Source organism: Xiphophorus maculatus, chromosome 1 (genome assembly GCF_002775205.1).
Source record: "Xiphophorus maculatus strain JP 163 A chromosome 1, X_maculatus-5.0-male, whole genome shotgun sequence".
Lineage (NCBI taxonomy): Eukaryota > Metazoa > Chordata > Actinopteri > Cyprinodontiformes > Poeciliidae > Xiphophorus > Xiphophorus maculatus.
This window is the reverse complement of record NC_036443.1, coordinates 26264292-26288710: the sequence shown is the minus strand read 5'-3', so window position 1 is coordinate 26288710 and position 24419 is coordinate 26264292. Positions and strand designations below refer to the sequence as shown.

Sequence of the window (24419 nt, the reverse complement as noted above, 5' to 3'; positions counted from 1 at the left end):
TGAGGGCAAGTTATATGCAGCTATAGGTTAACACTATTAACACCACTTAATAATAATTTCTACATTCAAATGTAAGAAACAGAAGAACTCTAGCAACTTTCTGTAAAATTGTCTTTATGTGAATAACTGAGCCTGAAAGAAGACAGGTTCTTAAACAAATTATCAACAAGACATTTCAAAACAGTGGAAGCATGCTGATATTAGCTTAGCAAGCAATATGGTCCCTGTGGAAAGAAACCGAACAGAACAAAATAAATTTACTTAAGACATTTCGTGGTTGTGCGTACAGTCTTCAAAGAGAAATGAAGAGGATACAATCTTGAATGTTTTAGGTTATTAGAACATCATTGAATCTTATCGGTGAGTCAGTTTTATCTGAAAGTCTTTTTCATATGATAAATGTTTTAACTGATAACTCATAACTTTGTAAGAGCTTACCAAAAATATGCTAATCTCAACTGTAGTCATAAAGTTTTATATATTTTGCTCATAAGCTGTAAAGAAATGTAAAAAAAAAATATGTTTGATTATCGTTAGTTGTTCTAAACTATGGATGTCATCCAGGAAGCACATCTAAACACCTGGTTAAGGGTTTAGTTTTCAATAATATTTATACATGTCTCAGCAGATGGCGCTCAAGACTGCTGCCTGTCTCTTTGTTCAAAGAAATATAGCCTGGTGAGCTCTACTCCAACACACCCTGCTCTATTGTTATTAAACTGGGGACTTTAAGATAAATTTGACTGTCTATTTATCTGACTTACCAAGTCTACAGTAACCTTTGCTTAATCGGAGGCTCTGTGCTGATCTAAATTGCCATCAAAGCAGGTAATAGTAGTCAATATACCACCAAAAGGAGTTACACTTTTGTCAGACGTCTCATTTCCTTTGTGGAAATATGTTGCACTTATGCACTTTGAAAAGTATTTGTGAAGCAGAAAGACTAGAGAGGTCCAAACTTGTACCTACACTCAGGGTGGGAAAAGTGTATTATCTTTCCAGTTCAAAGAAAATATCACAACTGGATAAGGTTTCAATGGCAGCTGGGTCCAGTGTCTTAACCAGAGTTGATCACAGAGGACAAGCAGCTCTACAAAGCTGCAGCTCATGTTGCCCTGCGTCAGCATCATTCAAGGAAAAATAAAGGCGTCCTCTCCCCTGCCAAATTCTTGCAGTGACCTCAGTTGGATCCTCCAGATTGTCAGGATTGGAGTTGGTGGATGAGGTGAAAGCTAAAGCTTCATTTGTGAGTCAGACTGAAGTATGCATAAAGCTGCATCTGAGCTTTCTGCTAAAACCTCGTTCTGACTCTGCTGATCCTCATTCCACAACAGCTTGACATGCTGGTAAACTTGAGAAAGTGAATATTTGTGAATTAAGGATTAGCGCTGTGATATTCATACAAATAAAAGACATTTACTGTCCTCTACTTATGATTACTTAAGTTTTCTCTATGCTGTCATGTTATTTTAGCAGCATTTTTATTTTAAAAATGTCTTTTATTGGGATGTTTTATGGTAGGCCAACACAATGTACTGCATCATTTTGAGCTCTAAAAGTTTTTGCTTCTTTGCTCTTACACCCCTGCAGAATAAAATCCAGTACAAACAACTTAATACCTAATTTTTTTTACATAGATTACATCTAATATTTTACTACAGTTAGCAGAGCTGTTCTACGAAGGCCTCAAATATGGGGAAAAAACTTTATGAAGACCAAGTAACACACCTGAAAATTCAGGGATAAGTTAAAAGAAAAGTAAGGCTTTAAAACAGCTAACCCCAAGTTTTTAAAGAGATCTGTGAGAGATCTCACAGAGATCCCACAGATCTCTGTTCAAACCATCATCCAGAAAAGGAAAAACTGCAAATATATCAAAACATAGCTGTCCTCGTAAACTAAACAGCTGGGCAAGAAAAGCCCTAGAGGGGACCCAGGAAGTTGCTACCTGTGCTTTTCAGAAATCTGGTGGCAAGAATAAGCCACTGTTGGAAGACAGTTATAATAAGACCTAAAGTTTAGGCTCATCAATCAGGGGCTGTGAAACATTGTGGTGGTAGTACCATGCTGTAGCCAATTGAATTGCTTAGACTCTCACGTATATTCATGCGTGAGAATGGTCCATTCAAAGTCCAGATCCAATTGAGAGTCTGTGGAAAGACTTGAAAACTGACGAGTGTGAGCTATTCTAGAAAGAAAATTGTGCAAAATGTTCAACTCTAAATGCAACAGAAACCATGTATCCTTTACTTTCAACTTCACAATAACGTGTTAGTCAACGTTGGCGTGTAACGTAAAGTCCCAATACAACGTAAAAGTTTGTGATTATAATGTGGTAAAATATAAAATGTTGTAGGAGTTGAAAATCATTCACTTGTTTTCTTGCCTTTCTCCTGTTTTAAAGTTTATGAATCATAAATAAGACCTTATTTTTAATTCATGTGGTCTAAATACTTTTTAAATTCCTTAAACTTTGATTATCCCAAACTACACTGTGATGAAAGTTTTGCTCTGCAGGTAATTTTCTTCTTATGTCTAAGCCCGTTTGCACAGGCACTTTCTCTGGAGATTGTGAGAGCCAGAAACAAGCTTCAGCCTGTCTGCATTCCAGTCCTGCAGAAACACCACTGGAAAATTCCTGTCTGGGAGATGGCAGGAAAGATGGGTGGAGATTTTTAAAGGAAGGTTTAAAAAAAAAATTAAGAGCATACGGATCCTTTTATTGATTGCATAACTGGTAAATGAATCTGTCAATGATGTGTTAGTCGACATAATTTAATTCCGAGAAAATCTAAGCAGACATGCTGCAGGTCATAACAGACTCCGAAACACTCCTTTACCGAGATTGCTTCACTATACAGCCAAATGCCATGACTCAACAATGCATCTTGGACTTGACCAGAATTTTTTCCATTAATTCTGGGCTTCACAATAATTGAATTAAAAAGGCCATGGGATGAATATTTATCACAGACTCGACAGCTTTGCTTTCAATCAAATGGTAAACACCAGAACTCTGTTGTTATCCTTATATAATGCAGCAAGCATCGTCACACACACTTCAGCATGATAAATGGCAACTTCCAGAGTCATACATCTGCCATCGCTGTTGCCCACATCTCATCTGGAGAGCTTGGCCTAAGGAGGCAAATCAGTGTTAGACGTTGATACATAATTTAGTTTTTCACTGAGGTTTTTTCCAACCTTTGCTACTAAATAAATATGTAAAGCCCAAGAGTGTGCTTATTTTTAAACAGCAGAAACTCATTCTGCAGCTCATGTTATATTCAGAGAAAAAGAAGCTGGGATTTCACCAGCATCTAATTTCCAAGTGTCCAATTTAGAAATGAAGTTTCTATAAATTCTTTAGTTAGAATGACATTTAACAGATAAACAATAAATTTCTGAACTGGAATATCACCATTGTAATAGCAAGATTAATTTCACCAATATTGCAATTAATGACTGATTTGGTGCAATATTTAGGAGACCAACATGTATTAGTTGCCATGGTATCAGAGTTTTATATAAAAAATATGTTTTTCGCATATTTGTTACCATGTTGTAACTGTATAATATGTGAAAAAATTGAGCTCCTCTACTGCCTCCCTGTGCAACTTTGTGAAGAAATACCCCGCTCCCGGTCAAAAACAATCAATCCCAGCCAAGAGGAGCGTCTTAGCACTGTCAATCATCATCATGTACATGCTGCTAAATGTGCTAACAGCGGAAAAACACAGAAAACTGTTTACCTGCTGTCATCAGCGGTCATGCTAACTAGCCTATGCTTTCTTGGCAGGCCCTCTTTTAGTGAACCAGTTGTAGCATAGCAGAGGGAAAGGGGGAGGTTGTGAGGAGCACATACACAAGGATGATTGAACACCAAGACCTTCCTCCTGGCTTTTTTTGATGGTTTCTGATGGAGTATTTTTGTAGTTAACACATGGAGGACTTGGAGGAGCACTTTGACTCCTCAGTCCATTCAGCATGTAGAAGGCTTCAAGAATGTAGAGTCCATCATCACAGCAGAGATTGCAAAGGAAGTTTAAAAGTAGTGGACTTGATTAATCTCCAGATACTGAAGGCTTTGGATTAGACGTTCAACTCTTTAATCCCATTTTTACATTGCTTAGACACAGGTCAACGTTGCCTAATTTATGTTTTTTAAGAAAGTTTTTCTTAGAATGAAAAGAAAAATGCACATTTCATTGAAGATTTTATCATAATGTTAAAAGTTAAACCTTTATTATTTTTTACAAACAAAACCACATCTTGCAACATCACAAATGAAGATTCCTATTTCTTAATTTATTGATAAACAACAAACATAAGAGTGCAACATAACCATATTTCTACCACATTCATTCAGAAACGTGTCTGTATAGGACAAAGAGAATGACATGCACAAGCTTTGAATGTTCACAGCTTGTCTGGGCTTGTGGGCACTGAAACTATGAACTGGTTTCAGTTGTTAGCTGAAAAATCGAAACTGTTCGCTAAATCCAATCAAAACTGCAATTCCCTCTGGACAAACTGATTTAACTGCACACTTAATCATGTGATCCGCTGCTTTTATTTACATACTTTTTGTCAAAGTAATGTAATTTTTTCTGACGCACACAGCACTGGTTTCTGCCACCTTTATGCTGTATGTTGCTTGTATTTGTGACAGTGCGATGACAATAAAGTTGAATTCTATTCTATTCTATTCTATTCTATAAATGTAAACATTTACTTTAAAGATTGGGGTGTAAAAGTTGATTCTGGTGGTGAGATTCTACATTTTCTAGGCATCAGGAAAAGGCCCTCGCCACAACTGTACATCTGAAGTACTAGGAAACATCCAGCATATTAAAAATAGTAATATCTTTACAAAGAATGTGAAAGAATGAAAGAGTCACTGCACATTTACAGAGTTTGAAAAACTGTTAAAAATAAAATCAGTGTGTCAGCACACATCCATAAATTAGATAAATTCAGTTTTACATTAATGTATTCTTTTAATTTGACTTGCTTTGCATAATTTAATTAAAACAGTTCAAATATTTTTCATCTTAATAGTGTTTGCATGACCAACTAAAATTGATTGTTTCTACTTAATGATAATGCATTCACTCTATTTTAATAGGTCGCCAAAAAATTAGAAAAACAGCAGCCATCAAAAATGCCAAGGTGACTTTTTTAGTCACCTTGGCTAATGTTAGATAATTCTGTAGCTCTTTGACCTTTAGCAAAACAGATCCATCTGAGCTCCTCTTTGTCCAGATCTAATTAAGTAATAAAGTTAAACTAGGCATAGTTTTTAACAGTTCACTTATCTGAAACAATTTTATAGATTAAAAACAGACTTTTCCCCAGAATGAGGTTTAGTTTGATAGAAACAAAACAGCCTCAAGAGGTGAAAATAAACCAATGGAGTAAAGATTCTCCACTAAACGACCTTCAACACCTATAGAAATTCACGTAAACAGTTGGCTGTTTTTTAATGTCTGCTGTTTTTGCCATGGCAAAAAATAAAACAAAGAAAACAGCTTTACACTGAGAATGTTCTTCACACCTCCTCCATATTTCACATAATTTGTGTGGTAATTCCATCATGTATTCAGAAGCTACAAGCGGACACTATTTATCTATCTCCTTTTTTCTCTCTCTTTAACAAAAAGCTGGTTAAGTGTAAATTGTTTCTGGTTGGCACAGATGAGTATGCCAACTTGATCAAAGGGCAGAATTTCTTAACAACATTGTAGTTTTGATCAGAGCAGGGTGAATGCCAAAAACTGTGGCACAGAAACAGGTTTCACCACAAGCTCAGAACCATGTTGAACACAAAGTGGTCATTATTACCTTTGAAAAAGTATTTTAAATGCGATCCAGAACGTTTAACTGTAATGTGCAAAATTATAATCGTGGAAAAGGACAAATTATATTTAATGTACTGCAACCAAAATATGGAAATACCAACAAAATCTGAAATCAAAACTATGCAATCAAAGTTAAGTAAAGAAATGTGGGAGGAAGAAAGACAGTCGGACTTGATCTCCAGAGTTTCTTCATGTTTCAATCTTGGTTTTGATGTCTAGCTGGGGAACCTCAGCATCTCGTTTGCTTTCCTTTTTTCAGATATTGTGGTTCTCTTGACCTTTCCTGTCCATAACCTTCAACATACAAAGATGTTCGTAGCAGAGTGTAGATTACCCTGGATCAGAATCAGTTACCGTTAGTCTTATGTCGTAGTTTTCAACCAGAAAAGGTCTTAGCCTCAGGCAGAGGGGTTTAAGTAGCTTGATGTCTTATCCACAAATGATGGTGGGATGAAGCAGGACACGGATAAATGAATTGGGGCATTGCTTTTTGTAGAAAAGAAAGAGTGCTGTCTATATTCTAACCCTCATCTAGAGTTTTACTATGACCAAAGCAATTGGAGTCCTCAAACAAACTTCCTCTGTAGGATGGCCAGACTTTGCCTTGAGGTCAGAGTAAGGAGATTCATTAATAGTGGGAAGCTTAGAGAAGCATTGAAAGAAAGCTGTTGAGGTGGTACAGGCATCTGATCAGGATGCCTCCTGGGCCCTTTGGATGTTTTCTGGGGATGTCCCACTCGAAGGAGACTCCAGGGCGGGATCACATTTGTCTTCTGTCCAGGAAACAAATGGGGATCCTCAAGAAGGAACCTGAGAATGTTGCTGAGGAAACAGATGTCTGGATTTTCTGTTGTGAAACCTGATCTTGGATAAGCAGAGGACAAGAGATGGACAGATGAAACGATTCTTTATTTGGTGTACATATTCTCAAATTTGTCATCATGCATTTGATCTCAATACATTTTCCATTATCTTTTAGGCTCTATCTCCAAAACAAATAAAAATTTATTTTATTTGGACCTTTCTTAATACAGGTTGCAAGATCTAATTTACAAGACAAATCTGTTTGGATAAAACAAAAAATTCTAAACACTAACAAGTAATTAAGAGAGTTAACTCAATTAAATAAGCCAATAAAATATGAGCTATAAGAAGGGCAAGTTTCATAAGAAGATTTCTCTTTCTGTCCTAAAGATATTTGAAATGTTCCAGAGGAATAAGAGATCCAGATATTTTCTTCCATGTTGACGGAGCAGAGTAAGAAAATGTTTTTTTCCCCCCAACTCATGATCATATTAATGAAACACTGAAGGAAAGTAAATCCTAAGATAACCAAATTATTAATTGTAGAAAGACTAACAGTTCTGATCAGCCTCATATTCTAGACCCAATTGTTTTTCTTTCATACTTGTTCGACATAAAAAAAAATGTGAACAAATATTGCAATATTCTTTCTAATATGAAGAAACAAGTCATTTTTATTTTTAAAGTTATTTATAATATTGATCTATTATAGTAAATCAGTCATAGCATTTTCATCTAACCTCTGTTTAAAGTGAAAACCATGTTTGTCTCTGTTGAGCTGAAACAAACCACTTTTGTATTCATAGTGTAGAGCGTTATATACTGTTCACAGCAAATCACGAAATAACCTCTACAGAAAGATCTTTGTTACAGTGTGCACTCAATTACACCTTGCTTCCCTTTTGTTTCATTTCTTATGTCTCTGGATTACCTTTTACCTTTAGAGGTCAAGAAATTTAAATTTGCCTTTAGAAACCTCTTGGGAAGTTCATTGAGTAACCGAGTCAAGCTACACAAGCCCTGGACTGAGGGGTTAGAAAAGCCAACAAAAATCAATCGCATAGAGAAAAGAAGATTTACTAAACTTATCATTACAAACTTTGGAGGCACACTTGAATTCAAGATACTAGTTAAGTAATTTCCCTGCTGGGATGAATAAAGTACTTCTATTCTATTCTATTAAAATGCTTGCTAGATTGGACATGTTTTAAAAACTCATGTTCCTAGAATAAGAATGCAGTTGCACTGGACCTTGCAAAAGTATTTAAGTGCTTTGAATTTTTCCATTTTCTGTCTTATTACAATCACAAAATTCAAACATGCATGACTTTTTTTTAGTTAGACTTTATTGAACGTAGTGTAATGTAAGAATAAACAAAATTATAGACAAAATAAATTTAAAACAAAAGCATTTTTTTGCTACAAAAGAAGAACAGTAGTAAAGTATATTGACACGTTTTTACTTATGCAAATCTGAAAAATGTATAGTAGATTTGTATTCATCTCCTTGAGTGAGTAGGTTGTAGAACAACCTTTCAGTGCAATTACAGCTTTGGGATATGTTCCATCAGATTTGCACATACAAACTAAACCTCTTTGTCTGATCTTATTTACAAAGTAGCCAAAAATATAACATTTTTCATCTTGTCAAAGAACCTTGAAGGGGTTAATATTTTCCTTCCTGGCCTTACAAAGCCTCTCTTTTTAAGAACAGATTTGTGGAGTTCAAAACTAATAGCTGTCTTGCTGATTTCCTCACCTTAGCTTCTCAAGCTGCTATTAATGTCCTCTTACTATCATACAGACGATAGACTGAACTGAATCCATGAGATTTTTAAAGCCTGAGGTGTTGTTTTATAAGTTAATTATTCTTTAAAGTTCCCCATTAAGTCATCTGTGTTTTTCTGTCATCCTAATGTTTTTCTTTTTTACTAATGTTCTCTAGCAAACCTCTAAAGTCCTTCACAGAACAGCTCAGTTTCCAGTGAGACTAAATTGCAACTAGTTACTTATAGTTACTTAAGGTTGCATTGGATTTTACTTAGAAGTGTGGTTAAATATAAATGCAGGTCATATCTTCTTAAGAAAACGCATTTGTTCTCTTTAATAAAATACCATTGAAATTTGTAGTTGCATTGTGGTTAATTGAATAAATTTCCAAGGCAGTGTGAGTTTGCAAAAAGACACAACCTAAATCTACCATCGGCCCTTCAGGCCTTTAGGGGGACATTCCAACAGTCCGATATTTGACCCAGGTTCTCCATATCTGCTCTATTGTGTGACCAGGTTAACTAATGGACTAGCTAATCAAAAGGGGGATGGTCATGTCTGTCTCACCTTTGTCAACAAAGGAGTGTTGACCTTTCAACAACACCTGTCCCCATCCCATCACACAGAAGCTGTATAGGCTCCCACTCAGAAAAAAGCAGGGCTAATCGACACCTTCAGCCTGCTGGAATTTCCATAGTTTCTTTGGGAGAGGAGGCTTAGTGAAATACCAGACAGGTATTCTGAGCAGAAAACAAGCCCAGACCCGTTTCCTGGTATGGTTGTAATATGTTTTGAGAAATCCTGGGAGTGTTCAAGAAGCTTTTGTATTACCCACTGAGAGAAACCAGAAACTATGTGATCATAAATGTAGCAACACAAACTGAAACAATTCCTTATTTTACATCTAACTGGCTACAGACATTGTAGGTTTTCTTACAACAAAGAGAAAACCAGATACAATGCGTGTGGATTCATGTGTTGCAGTAACAGCAATGACTAGCCATTCAAGCTCCCAAACTCATCGGGCAGAGGCACAATGTTGCAGAAAAATGGGAGCTTTTTCAATGACTCCTGCTGGGATGCCATCCCACCACTGTTATTACCGAGCATTCTGTGTCAGTGAGAGAAGTGCATAAACACAGGGTACTGACAGACCCCCTGTCTCACACAAGAATAGAAGAATTATCCAGCTTGCTCCTGCCCCAAATGATTCATTTTGGGTGAAAAGGTTTGTATTGTTATGCAAATGAGGTGCTGTTTTATGCTATCTTAATTTACAGCCAGTCATGAGTAGAAACCAGATGACATCCAGTGACTCTTGTCCCAAATGTATATGGTTTTTGTTAACTTGTGCTTAAAATATCATACATGTTATAGGCAATTCACCTCAGTTTTAAACATTCTTAGTAGTGGAAGAAATGTTCATCACCTTTTGCTGTATGTTTGTATGTTTTGCCTTGGTTCAGGTGAATACAGTCATGGGAAAAACCAAATACACCCTGTTACTCAAAAACCTGCAGAGCCACATTTAAACATAATGAGTTGTTTCTTGTTTGATTTTATCAGTTTCTCTCATTATTGTGAAGGAATTTTGGTTCAAACATGAGGTTGGCAATTTTTTTTTTCTGTACAGAAAATTCCTCTTAAATTCCATCTCTATCTCCACGAAGTTTCAATCACATTGAGTCCTTGACTTTCTCTGGAGCATTGAGTCACCTTGATTTTTTTCCTTTCAGACACTTCACTTTAGATTAGTTGCTGTATTTGCTGTAATGGCTTTGTGTGGGTCAAGCTTCAGCTGTCGGAAAGATGGCCTCATATTTGACTTTAATATTTCTGTATAGAGATCAGCTCTTAGTTGGCTCAATGCTTGGAAGATTCCCAGACTTAAATCCAAATCCTCACCCTCCACACCCATACTTTGTAGTTTTTATTACTTATTTATGTTGATGGATTATGCTAGTTTTTGTTTTGTTTCACCCAAATTTGATACAGGTCAACTTACGGTAGGTCTAAACTGTCTAAAAAAGAAAGTGCACCCCAGTTCCTACACCTCTGGAGTCAGGCTGCCGGCCGCCACTGCAGGTTGTAGCACTAACCTTTTCTAACCTATTTACAACTGCAGTCCATCTGTTTAGTCTGAGTGCTCTTCAGCATAATGTGTTCAATGCACGTACGTTAAGGCACCAACTGACCAGTGGCTACTGGAATGACGCACTGCAATATGCATTCCAATTTAGTCATAATACATAATCTTTTTGAAGCGGAAATGTTTTATTCATCAAACCCTTTTCACAGGAGTTGCAATTGTTCAGTCTATTCCTCTTAAGAGTGTGAAGAACGTTAAACATGCTGAATAAGAGTCTGACATTGAAGTCTTGGGTTTTTTGCATGCTGGTCCTTGGGGTGAATTTGCTGGGACATCAACTCCTGGTACGATCAACGGCTGTCATGTATTTTTTATATTAGTGAATAATAATTTCTTCTGTTGAATGAAAGACTGGAAATGCTAGAAATGTTATTATTAGGGTATTGTTGATGTGTTTTTGTATTTGCATTGTATTTAACATCTGCATGCTTAATCCTAGCAAAGCAAAACTTCTGTGTTATTGAAGTGTGTGTGACTAGCAGCATTATCAGGCTGCTAGTGTTAAAAAAAAACAATTTTTTTTCCATTTTTTAAATAAAGTTTGCTTGTACTTTGTCTCACAAATAAAGAATTCCCAATAAATCATCAAAGTAAATACAGAAGCCTAGTTTTATACTTAACTAAATTGTCTTTAGCTTTTTTTGTCCATTTTGAGTAAGGCTGACATTAATAATTAACAGCCTTTTCAAATAAAGTATTGTTCAAACTTTAGTAAACTTAAATCTTGCAGCTGTCTATAACAGTTAATATTACTGCCTTTAATAAAAAAATCATTATTTATTCTTTATTCAGTTGTCTTACAGTGATTTCCAATAAGACCTAATCAAATTTGCACCATATTTGTCTTGAGCTCACACAAATCATATTCGCACAGAGGCTGAGTTAAATTCAACCCATTCTGACAGCCCATTTGTATTCCGTGTGAGACACTTCGGATCTGCATCCAAATAGGGAATGAAATATTTATGCTGCAAAACGATGATGGCGCTCCTCATTGTCAATTTGCTTCAACACAAAACTGCATTAGAAGGTAGGCGCATTCCTAGCCAGGCACATCAGAAGAGAAATGGCCAATGAGGCGTCAGAAAAGGAGATAAAGGGAGGGGGATGTCGAGGAAGAAAAACCACCTCTGGGCAGATTCCTGACCAGCATCCCTAAACCTCCAACAAAGTATTAAAATTTTCCCAAAGACAGAAGCCTTTGAAGAAAAATAAAGCATGTAAAAACTCCTTCATTTTGTTATTTTGAGATGTTTTTTGTTGTTACAATATGAAACGTATTCATAATTTAGCTTGATTCTTTCTACATGAATAAACAGCAGGCATCTCTTACATTTATGCATGACATTACCAATCATAGTTTTGAATACATGTCACCTCAATATGATACATTATGCATCAGTTTTACCAAGAAAATTTCAACTCATGCTTTGATTTTAGGCATCTGTGGGTTCATCTATATCAACAAATATTTTTAAAAAGCATATGGAGGTTATTTTGGAAAAGTACAAATTCAATTATAATTACATTTAAATTTGGCTTTAATGTTTAGTTTGCCAAAAGTTGTATGAGATAAATTAATAACAAGGAGAGGCGTTTTCCTCACTAAGACACCGCTACTCTGCAGTTTGTCATAAAATGCAGATTTGTGCAGCTGTGGTCACAGTAAAGACATTTGTTACTCTGACACAAATGGATGTACCATAGCAGAAGCTTTCTGTATGTCTGATTAGTGTGTTGAAGCTCACATTCCTCACTGTGACATGTTGCAACGGAGCTATTGCTCTCTGTGCATGTTGCCTTCAGGGATTTTAGTACTGGAAAATGCCACCAGTAATTTAGGTGTTTGTGAGCATTTAACTTACGCAGATATTCTGAGTTTCAATGACCAACTAATTGATAAAGTCAGCAGCCAATACAGACTCAATTTTACTTCAAACATCCCTGCAAAGTGTGAAAAACACTTTGCATATTGGGGAAAACAGAGACTTGTTTGATCAATAAAATAATGTGCATGACTTAAATATTGTTTTAAAAATCATCTATACAAAAACAGAAGCCTTTTATTTTTCAATCCACCATGAAAAATCTGACAGCAGAACTCACTAACAGCATGGGTGTGGCTGATATCAAATTTTGTTCCAACAAAAAGTTGTACCAACAACCAACTTTTGATCTTTAGAGCTTTTAACAACATCCAGTTTTCAGACTTTAAAAAATAATTTGCTCTACTTAGTAAAAGCTGCTAATGTGGTAAAATCTCAGTGAAAAGATTTTAGAAAGGGGTTAAACAAAACAACATATTCATAACACATACTGTAGGCCACCTTGCAATTCAACCAGCGGTGTACAAACCAATCTCAAAAACTCTTTTTCAGATTCTTTGGTTACCCAGATCCGAAGCTGTTCTAAGCAGTATGTTTTTACAGTCTCATTTTTCACCTGTTACCTTCAAGTGGTCCTAAAGATTACCCTGAACAAGTCTCACTGTCCTGAGCAATCTGGTCCACACCAAACACTGAGGTAAAACACAACCTGTCTCTGAGGAACCACAGCTCATAAGTCAAAGATCCTGGTGTCCTTGTCAATAAAATCACACATAAAGAAGATTGGGGCTAAACGAATGTTCCCACGAGAGGAATACTTCGTCAGGTGAGGCTCAATGCAGCCCTCAGGAATGTGTCAGCACTGCTGTTCGCCACCGACCCCTCCCCAACCGCGACCCTGCCATTGTGAAGGAGAGTAATGCTATTCAAAATGTCCCTCCTTTCACGGCGCAGGATGTCGGGCATTACACCGTTTCGCGCAAAAGTTCAAAAGCCGGATATTTACTTGCATTTCAAACTCAAGTAAGATGTTTGGATGCAGTTCAAAGAACAAATCAGAGTCTTCACAAGATGAAACAAAACGCTGTCTCATCTGAGTTATTTTAATAAGACGGGGATTATATCCTATGCATACAGATATAAATGTTAAACAAACAGCACACGCACTTTCTTTCTTGCCACAGTTGTGAAATACATTTCTTTTAAAGGAACTTGTTTAAGGAGCTCATGAAAGCAATTTGGTCTAATGGAGAATGCGGTTCGCTCTCGAGGGGAGGATAAAAAAGAACAAATTACAGCAGAGACTCATCAAATAATGAACACAAGGCCCTTATTAGATAAATATTACATGAAACTCTTTTTCATTGTCTTTGAACTACTTAAGACGGTAACTCTGTTGTGCTCAGAGTAAATCTATTTTTGACCGGATTTGTTTTAAGAATATAACCTGCATTTTTTTATAGTTTTAAACTATTACATTCACGTTTCCTGGTAATAAGATCATTCCGCGTGATAAGGTGTGGCAGGTTTTTCACAAAGACGAAAAAAAAAGCGGGGCTGTCCTTCTCAAGCACTTGCATCTTATTGGTTGGTGCTGTTGTCTAAAACACCACCTGAATGAGGTAGAGAAAAAAGTCAGTGAAAAGCTTGTCAGAAGTACCTTCAACCTCCATGAAGTCTGAGTTGAGCTTCATCGTTGTTTGCAAACCAGTGGGAGCTACAGAACATAAAAGGTGAGTATTACGTCTTCATCTAGGTCGACTATTTAGATATATAAAATTAGATAAATTTGATCTTATAATAAATGATTTGCAGAATAAGAGGTAAATTTTGGGTCAGAAGAAGTAAGTAAATCACATATCGAAAGGTGACTACTGGAAAGTTGCAGGTGATTCGAACAGAAAATAAATGTTTTTTCACTCCGGGAACACAAATCTTGGGTGGGCTGATAGCAAGGGAAGCTCGAGAGGGGCTGATGTGGGTTCATATTGCTGATGACTAAACCAGAATTCAGCTCAGGCTTGTGATAACCTGTCAGAGCCACTGATCTTACCTGCAGCATGGAAACCCTGGAGTCAAGGCGCAGGGCAGGCCCGGTCTCGCTCAGGTTTAACTTAAAACTCATGAACAAAAAGGGAGAGGTCGACATTCAACTCCTGGGGCAGTCACTGCCACCTCCTCAACCTCAGAGGCTTCCTCATAAATCATGGAGTCACGGCTTGAGACTGCACCAGGTTTCAGGGTTGGCCTCTATCCTAAAGCTTAACTCAGAAAATAAAGCTTAAAGTCTTATCTTAATATGACTTAAGACCTGCTGTTGCTGCAAAAAAACTAAATAAAAAATACTGATTGTGTTTCATTACCTTAGGGAAATGTGAGAAACAGAGTGTGAGAAAAGATATTCTGACTGTGTGATTTTGTCTTTTTTTATTTCAGACACTGCAGGAATATTCCATGTGTTCTATCCTTCATTCCACCGGAGTCTGTATCTGTATTTAACCAGATTTCAGTGGTGTGAAGTGTAAAAGACATGGACGCATGACTTCAGGAGCCGACTAGATTGCAAGATGGATACCAGCACACAAGTCAATTAGTTTGTTCCTGTACTTTATCAGTAATCAAATATTTTAATTTTCATCCTGCTTTATTTCATGCTACATATGTAAACCTTGGATTATCTGCTGGAAACTGTAATGTAACATGAATAAAATTCTTGACCTCCTGCCCTGTGTTTCTTTTTTTTCCTCTAATAGTGCATCATCTCAAATCATTGCAGAGCCATTATACCACCCACTCCTTAGCTTCTGTGTTTCTCAGCCCCTGAGCAGATTTTTTTTTTCATTAGCCCACATGGAGAATTTAAGACTCCAGCCCACACAAACAAGCTTTACTTCTTGGCAGATGAAGCTTATTAACAATTTAAAACATGCCCTCGCCATAGCCCTCACAATGATGCCATTAAACATTTTCTCCCTGCTAAATAGATGCATCTCCACGACTTCCAGCACAATACTCTGAAGTTCTGCAATGGAAGGCAAAACAGACATGAAAGTGTTTGCTTTTTTTCTTTTCTTACTTCTCTGCAACTCACAGTTGCAGCCGTGTTCACTCTTTGTAAAGTGTGAGCCACAGATACCATGAATAGACTAGTAGTATGGACTTTCAAACTGTATGGAGCATATATCTCCAGGGTCTAACCGGGCCTGATCTGGGTAGAGCTTTTAAGTTCAATTGACTTTAGCAACAGAGCTCTACAGCCACAAGGCTGTGAACAGGCTGTCTCTCTGCAGGGTTCTGTTTGGTTTATGACAACCACTGATGTTTTTTTAATATGCAAAAATCATAAAAGTGTAAAATACTCATAGTCCTTGTTTATCAATGTCTGTACACATACAGGAATTCATATGAACCATTTCTTTTGTTCTCATACACATTTGCAATGCTTTAAAATAACTTATCTTAAGGGTTTATTGCTACCTGCAGCATAAATCTTACAATAAAAATAAAATAGTTAATGTATTGAAACTGTGTAAGTATCTGTACCATGTGCAGAGGCTAAAACCCTTGATGTTTTGTCTTGGGTTTGATTGTCAGTATCAGGCCAGTTTCTGCATCTTTCTCCACCCTGTTTCCTGTCTCTCAATACAAGGTCACTTGGGTCAAAAAAATAATCTTTTGAAAAAAAAGTGGATGTCAGTATAATAAATAAAAAATGTTTTCAAAGCTTCAGATTTTTTACTACAACTACAAGCTTTTTTGAGGAATTTATGTGAAAGATCATGACGTGCACAACTGTGTGGAAGGACATGGTTTCCAAAATGCTGTAAAAATCGGAACTGTGTTGTACATTTATTTTCAGGTTCTATTACTGTGATGCTAGGCCTAAATATAGTCAAGTTCAACCAATTCCCTTCAGAAATCACCTTAGTGATAAACCCTGCAGTGTGTAATTTAATCCCAGTAAAGCTACAGCTCATCTATAAAAATGCCAGAGGATTGTTAGAGAACATTATTGAACAAACAGCATCATGAACGTCAAGGAAACACCAGACAGGTCAAGAATAACGTTTCTGACTGTCAAGTGAAATTCAGGGCTCAAAATGCAGGAAGGAGCCAGGCAGGCAAAAATTAACAAGTTGCTTAAAGAAAAACAAAAAGCTAAACTAAAGTCAGTGGGTGAATCCAAACTACTACCACACAGGCAGAGGAAAGAAACTGAGCTGACCATCAGATTTAAACAAGAGGAATTGATTACTGAACAAGGAACAGGTGGTAAATTAGAAACAGGGTGCAGCTGTGAGGAAACAGAAATATAAACAAACCAGAGACACAACCCAACATAAAAAATGATCCAGATTCAACTCAAAAGGTCTAAAGAGACCAGCAAAGCAACACAGAACCAAATAGAAACCGCTGGTTTTTAATATTAGCTGGAACTAAGACACACAGAGAACTACAACTACAAACTAACACTTAGAGCTGAATAAAAATATGTCTCAAATATTAGAGTACTAGAAGGACTGAACTGTAGCAAAGACTGATAAATTCCACCAAACCAAAGTTCATTATGTTGACAAGTTTAAACCAATGAAATGCTAAAAAAAAAAGAGACTAGTTTCACATGTATAAAATATTAGTGAATGTAAACATTGAGTAGGGGGCGTGGCCAGCAGAAGCTTATTTAGATAAAAGTGACAGTGTCATAAAACAGCTAATTCTGAAAGAAGCAATAAAAAGAAAAAGTAGAACTGAGGAGATGAAATCTCATTATCTGAAAATATCTGTGCAAAGAAAATGTACTAAACATGTTTTGAACAACCCATAGACCTACTGTAACTTGTTTAAAAGGAAGCACAATAGATCATCTTTAACAGTAGCAAGACCTTGCTTCCATGATGACTTAAGGGTCCCCGGAGATGTCACTTAATAGCTAGCTGTCTGCATTCAGGCTGAACTTGTATGTGTGGGAAGTCCAAGAAATGTGGCAAGTTGTGTCGGATTTCCTCCACTTCTAGGAAATTTTCCATTCAGGCTGATTTCTAATTCTCTTTAGACCTCTATAAACACTTAATGAGACTCATAATCTGTAACAACTTCCTCTATAAACTTCCTGCCTGAGGTACAAACAGAACAAATTTCTCCTATTGTGAAGTAACAGTGTTATAATTATGTGCCTCTGATATAAAACACAGAAGTTATTTGGGAATGAATGTGGGAATGCCTTAATTTATTCCTCAATAAGAACTGAAAATTTCAATAACACTTGACACAAAATTTTAAACTTTCTTCAGTTCATTTTGTTATTTATATAACTTGTTTTTTTATGTTAAATGTCACTTTTAATATCCAAATATGTCAGTAAAAACACTACCAACAATGGGTGATTATTTAGTAGAGCAACAGTATCCTTGGTGATTAGCTTCTGAGACATATGTTTATCTTTAAAACAATTTAAGCTTGTTTGTACAAACTGATGAAGGAGCACAGACTAACACTGAACAGCTGACATGAAGGTCTATAAATTGTGTTTCTTTTTTCTCCTTCTGTCCCAGAGCTCAGCACAGGAAGACACAGGTGAGAGAAACAGAGCAGGAAAAAAAAACTTTCACAGATTTAGAGTTGTGGAGTTCAGACGCTGCTGTTAAATGCTGACTCTTCATGTTAATATGACAGTTTAATACACAAGACAATCACAACTTCACCTTTCAGGAGCTAAAGCAGAAGTTGTTGCTATATGCTTTTGTTTTTGTCCATGCTGCTGCCATTATTCCTTATTTTTGGGACTATCAGTGGCAGCAGACATTGGAGTTCATCAGGTGGAGCGTTTAGTGGAGATGCTAACCTCCAGAGAGTGTGAAAAGCTCCTGGTTGCCCTGTCTCGCCCAGCGGAGGACATTTTTCAGCGCGTTGAACGTCTCTCTCCAGAAAATAATCGACTGAATTCTAGACTTCGAGCCAAGAGAGACGCCTCCCTTGCTGCAGGTTGGTTCACAGGTCATTTGAGACCTTTGACCCCTCTTAAAACCTCTTAAAGGTTCTTTTTATCAGGTGGTGGAATACTGTTCCCATGTGGAGTTACATAATGGGTCATCCAAAAAGTTTATATGGGAAAATGTCGAAGTAAAACAGTGAGAGGGATAAAATATACTGAGTAGAACCATGCATATACAGTAGATACACAATGTTACTGATTTGTTATTCTAGACTAGCGGGGGAATCTTATTGCAGTAAATTGTATTTTTTTAAATAAATTATTTTTTATATTTTTATTACAAAACATTACTTTTCTGTAATACTTTGTAATACTTATTTCACATTTTTTATTGAAGAAAGAAACATTCATCTTTTGTTTTATGCAACATAAATGATCAATTTTTAATGCATTTTTTAACAAAATAAGAGTACAGCAAAAAATATAAACAAGATTATTTAGAGGCTATGTTAATATTGTACTTGAAAGACTGAATACAGTGCTGAATAACTACAAAATTGTGCACATATAATTTTTTTGATACCAAAATAAAAATATGTTTGATGTGAGGGGGGGGAAATCAGCTCTTTCTAACATGTCCAGCTCAGTTTTGAGTGCTTGTTGCAGCTTCCTGGTGCTCAGTGTCATGTTTCTCTAATTGCCTGGTGTTTTGTGTTTAGCAGATGAAAAGAGTCAATGCAGGACATCCTTGTCAAACTGGCTGCTGAAGTTTGGTGAAAAGATTTACTACGACAGGCTTTCTCGTGCCTTGCAGCACATCGGCAGAACAGACATTGCCCTAGGTAAGTTACTCAGGGGACACAGTACACACTCAGTCTTCACAGATTTGGAAAAGACTGATTATGCTAACAGATGTTTCACAAGACTGGAGATCTTAACTGGACCTGCTAAAAGTTGACAGACTACAAGATTTTGAACAACTAAAGCAAACTGAGATCATTAAACTCTCAGAGAGCAAGAAAGGAGAGAGACGATTTGACTGAACCAACCTTCCAGTAACTAGCAGTAATGGAAGATATTCACAGACAATCTCTATCTCTGCTACATAAAAAAAATTAAATGCAGTTTACAATATCTCAAGTTCTTCGAGTCAATATGATTTATCTACTGTTGACTGTATTTTTTTTATTGTGCTCATGTTGAAAGCTTGACATGTAATTAAGGATATGAGTTTGTTTAGGTGTTAGAATGACTATCCTTGTTGGCTACAATTGACACATTTTTACTATTTTTATCTTAATACACCACAACATAATGTTTGCAAATACACAAAAAAAATTAGTAAATTGTGTTATTCTGTGTGGGAAATGGTTTATTCACACATCGACTTGTTAAGTTAAGTTCCATTACTTTTATATGAGATATTTGTAATTGTCTGGTATACTTCATTGCTTCATTCTTGAATATTCAGGTTTTTCTCTGTTGTTTCTGTTTTGTTTGTCTTTTTTAATCACATCATTGTAATTAATCAGTTGATAGTTTTTACAATGCAAAGTGTTGCTGTGCTTTTATGTTCATAATGTTGTGTAGTTACAAATAAATTAGCATATAAAAGCTCAATTTTTATAGTTCAATTTATTGTCCCAGACCACTTTGGATGGAATGACCTGAAATTAAGTTTTGTCGTGCATTCGGATTCTGAACTAACGATTAGTTTAGTAATCGATTATTCAATCAATTATTTTGATGATTGACTAATTAGATGAAAAAATTGCCACATTATGGGGATTTTTCATTTAACCACATAGATATATATGGTTTTGCAATATTATGAAAATATTAAAAGATGGATGAAATAATTAAATAATTCAATTCCCTTTTTTAGCAAGAAATTAAAGGACCAGATAAGAAATTATATATTTTATTGCCTAAAATGCAATAACATTTCATGTACCTTTAATGGTTTACAGCAAATAATATATTTATGTTCAGTTTTGACTTAATTACTGCTCTGAGTGTTGTTTTTGCTATGTTGTGTTTTAGGATCTGTGTACTCCAGTTTCTGATTACTTCGTTACTAAGTTAACTGACAATTATTTCATAATCAATTTATCACGATGAATCTGATAAAACCTGACTACATTCAGATCTGACGCGAGTTTGTTTGGCTGTAACTGAGGTCTTGTTGGTTCCCCTATCAAACTTCCCGAGTCTCAAAACTGACAGAATTGCTCTGCCAACCAACCACAACTACTGTAGACTGACAGGCCTGGGAATCGGATGTAAAACTGACCAAAATTTTAAAAAAATCATGTAACATATCCCCAGCTTTAAATGAACTCTTACACAAAGCTTACCCCTTGCAACACTTAATTGTGTTTTCTTTCATAAACAGGAATTTGTGTGATCCTACTAATTAGTTAGTTGTCAAATTAAAGCTTCTCACTTTTTATGTGCATTACCATTGATAGCAGCAAATCCCAAAAGCACAACATGTCCTCTGACAAAAGGAAACTAGAACAAAGCCTCATTCTGCTACATGTCTGCATAGTTTCAAAACTGATTTATTGCTGTCAAGATGGCCTCCCCAAGATGTTAGTAAGAGCGAACAATTGCTTCATCACTTCGAGGTTTGATTTAATTGGAACTTAAAGACTGGGATAGTTTGCACGCTGCCAGTCTCTGGCATGTGCTGCCGTCCGGTTTGCACGCAACTCCACAGCTGAGTAGCAATGGGAAGGAGGGGTGTAAATGATCTGACAGGGGACTCAGTGGAGCTGACACGAGCCCGACAACAAACCATCTGTTCCTTTCATCAGCAGCTTTTGGAGTTGCAAAAAATAATACCAGGAAAATATGCAAAGACAAGTTATAAGACAGGAATACGGAAGGGTGGGAATCAGCGTGATGCAGCATGTAGCAATCATTGATCACTTGACTGCAGTTTTGAAGAAATCTCCTCAGATTTATTCACTTGAAAGGTTTGTTTTGTAAACTGTAGGATTACCCATGGAGGAAAAAGTACTCAAACACTGCACTTAAGTATAAGTATGTATGTATTCCCTCATGTGACAGTCTAAAATATCTTTAAGTGTGCTGACTGTTTGTACATTTTATTTCATATGTCCATGCTGTTGTGCCATTTTAAGGAACAGAATTGCAGATTATGCATATTTTTATTGTTTGAACTTTCTGTTACCCTATACTTGTAAATCTGTGTTAGAAAATTTCAGGGATTATCTGCAAGAATGATTATACCTTTGAAAGTTTTTATTTAATGCAAACAAAATTAATGCGTTATTTTAACTGCAGCAAACACATTCTAGCTAAAGATATGCTTGAAAAATGAGACATTAGGTATCCTTTCCACAAACATTTCAACTTCAATTTGTCTTCAACGCCAATTAAAAAATACTTTATATTCCACCTTTTAATGGATCAATAGAGAACAATATTTTAAGTTCCTGATGCTACTTTTAAAACTTGGACCCAAAAGTTGATTTTCTGAACAGGTTAATTCGAATAAGTCATTGATTACTTTCAAATGAATAAACAAATTTTTTTTAAAAGCAATGTGACGCGAATCTAACATTACACAAAACATTATAGAAAGTTGGTGGAGTAGAAAATGCACAGATGTAATGTAAAACATAGTGGAGCAAAAGTTAAAAAATATCCTTGATTAAATCTACTTAAGTAAAGCAAAAAGACATGAAAACCTTATTGTGACAGTAAAATGTGAAACAGATAATCTGTGAAAAGATAAATCTCCTCTGACTCCTCTCTTTGCTGCTATTGCCACCTGAAGAAATGCACAAGTCCAGTCAAAAACAACCAATCAGAGGCAGGAGGCGGGTCTTATTGCTGTCAATCAACATTGTTAATGCTCTGCTAAATGTGCTAATGGCGGAAAACAACTCCACCGCCATCTGTGGCCATGCTAGCTAGCCTTAGCATTCACGACAGGCTGATGGGAAAAGCTGTATCGTAGTAGAGAGCAGGAGGGAGAAAAGTGGTGTGAACAGCATCTCAGAGTATCAGGCTGACATTAAGGCTTCTCAGGATGCCACCGGGATGATCAATAAGAGGTTATTTTCAGTAGACCTGTGCTCCTCCAAGGATGGTTTGATGAGAAATGAAGAAAAGCCATCCTTGTAGGTGAAAGGTCAAATGCTCTACTGTGTAATGTGACCGCGTTTTTGTACTTTTGGTTTCACAGAAGTGGGGAAGAACATCAACCAGGATAAAATCTTAAACTTGAAGCGTTACGTTGAGGACTACCAAAAACATGCCAACTCTCTAACCGACCTGCCCACAAAGCCAGATCAACACGGGCACAATCAGGAAGGCCGAAGGATAAAGAGTAATATTATTTCTTTCACAGATTTAAAGATGGACTATTATGCAGATAAAAATAGACCCTTGCAAATGTTTAAGCAGGAATTTCTCATTCTATTGATGCCAAAGGGGAGATTTTGGTTAATAGCTCTAGAGATTGTCTGAATGATGTTTCACTGAACCCTGAATCTATTAAGTGTTTAGATGAGATGCTGAATTAGATGTGGTGGCTGTGGGCATGCTTCCAACTCATTACTCCCCAACATCAACACTCTCACTTTACAAAGTATATTTCCCAAGACATTAACAGACTCAAAAATGTAATTATCACCTCTCCCTTTATTTACTCTCCTGAGAGATTACTGTAGGTGAAAAGTTGTCCAAAAAAAGCATTCCCATAGTTCTCATAATCTTAAGCATGTTTGGCTTGTTTGTGCTGTGTTTCAGTTGAGGACGTGTCGTGGCGTGACCTGGATCTGATCATGAAGCGAGCGCCGGTCCCCGTGTATCCGAGGGGGATTCTGGATGTGGCTCTGCCTGTTTTGTATGGCATCCTGCTCAGCTTGGTCACCTGTGCAGGTTTCCTCCTCATCCTTGTTCTTGTTTCTCGGGAATCAGATTGATCATTTTAGGATGTTTCCAGAACAATAAAATGTTTCTGGTTGAGTGTCTGCAAATAAATACACAAAATCTTCATGTTTATGTCCATGTTATGTAAGATTTACAGATTTCCTCCAATCATAGTTGTTCATATCAACAAATACAGTGAGAATGGTTCCTCTTCAGAAAAATAATTATCCACTCTGCATGTTTTTTTTTAACCAGTAGGCAGTATTGTCTTGCCAGGGGCTATCTGCATTGTGATGTGACAGATGCACTGGAACCCAGCCTTCACACCAAAGGTTATTCCGGTTTTACTCTGATAGGGATGCCACTTTCAATTTCCCCTCTACGTGACGGCACTGTGCCCGTCTGGCATCGAAGAACAACTAATTATCCGGCCTGGCGTCCATTTCCCCCTGAGCTCGCCGATACCTCCACAGGCAATCCAAAGGACTAATAACAATGACAATACCAGCAGACAATGGAGAACTCTTGTTTGTGATGGCAGCGTTTGCTGGCTGAAGGAAGCCAAAACTAAATTAGAGGACTACCTTTTTTTAAATGCAAAAAGAGAATATATAAATAAGTTGATATCCAAGATTGGGTGACAAAATGGGACCCACAACACCGGGGAGCCAACTGAAGGGAAAACAAATTTTTATGGGTTTTGTTGAAATCTGTGGACTTTAATTCAGAAAATCATTTGCTCTCAACAGGATCATTCTCAACTACTTCACCCAGACAGTTTCATAATACCATGATGAAAAACACTCATGGCACTCGACTACTTTCTTTCTTCTTGTTCCCAGTTTCTAACACCGTCCCCACTTTCTTCATCATAATTGAGCTAATTACTTCATTACACAAATCTAGCCTAATGTGCTTCAGGAGGGCGACAGCTTGGATTAACACTGGCACTGAGCAGCAATTATGGTCTATTAGTCCATGAATCAACATTTAAACAAATTATAGTGCCAACAACTGTATGAGCAAAGCTCTGAAAGTCCAAAAGGACATGCCTTTGAGTTATAGTAATTATTGAAGTACTTATTTTGTTTAAACTTTTCCCCAAACTTCAGCCTATTTTTGTGATTTTTGATTTGTGAGACCAACACATGGCAGGAATGAAGGAAGGA

At 36.6% G+C, this 24419-nt stretch overlaps 1 protein-coding gene and 1 long non-coding RNA gene across 2 annotated transcripts; both read left to right on the top strand.

The window, feature by feature from the left end:
* Nucleotides 1–14038: 14038 nt before the first annotated feature.
* Nucleotides 14039–15134, top strand: LOC111609581. Its single transcript, XR_002753195.1, has 2 exons — nt 14039–14143; nt 14847–15134. It is a non-coding gene; the product is annotated as an uncharacterized LOC111609581 (long non-coding RNA).
* A 2754-nt stretch (nt 15135–17888) lies between these two features.
* On the top strand, nt 17889–23303 carry LOC102223027. Its single transcript, XM_023330614.1, has 5 exons — nt 17889–17984; nt 18201–18392; nt 19065–19184; nt 22562–22705; nt 23128–23303. The coding sequence occupies exons 1-5, from the start codon at nt 17918–17920 to the stop codon at nt 23301–23303; spliced, it is 699 nt and encodes a 232-aa protein (XP_023186382.1). The 5' UTR covers nt 17889–17917.
* Nucleotides 23304–24419: the final 1116 nt, after the last annotated feature.

Coding starts and splice junctions, on each gene's coding strand:
- LOC102223027 (XM_023330614.1), top strand. CDS start 17,918: ATGAAGGTCTATAAATTGTGTTTCTTTTTTCTCCTTCTGTCCCAGAGC. Junction 17,985..18,200: donor CTCAGCACAGGAAGACACAG/GTGAGAGAAACA, acceptor TGGGACTATCAG/TGGCAGCAGACATTGGAGTT. Junction 18,393..19,064: donor AGACGCCTCCCTTGCTGCAG/GTTGGTTCACAG, acceptor TGTGTTTAGCAG/ATGAAAAGAGTCAATGCAGG.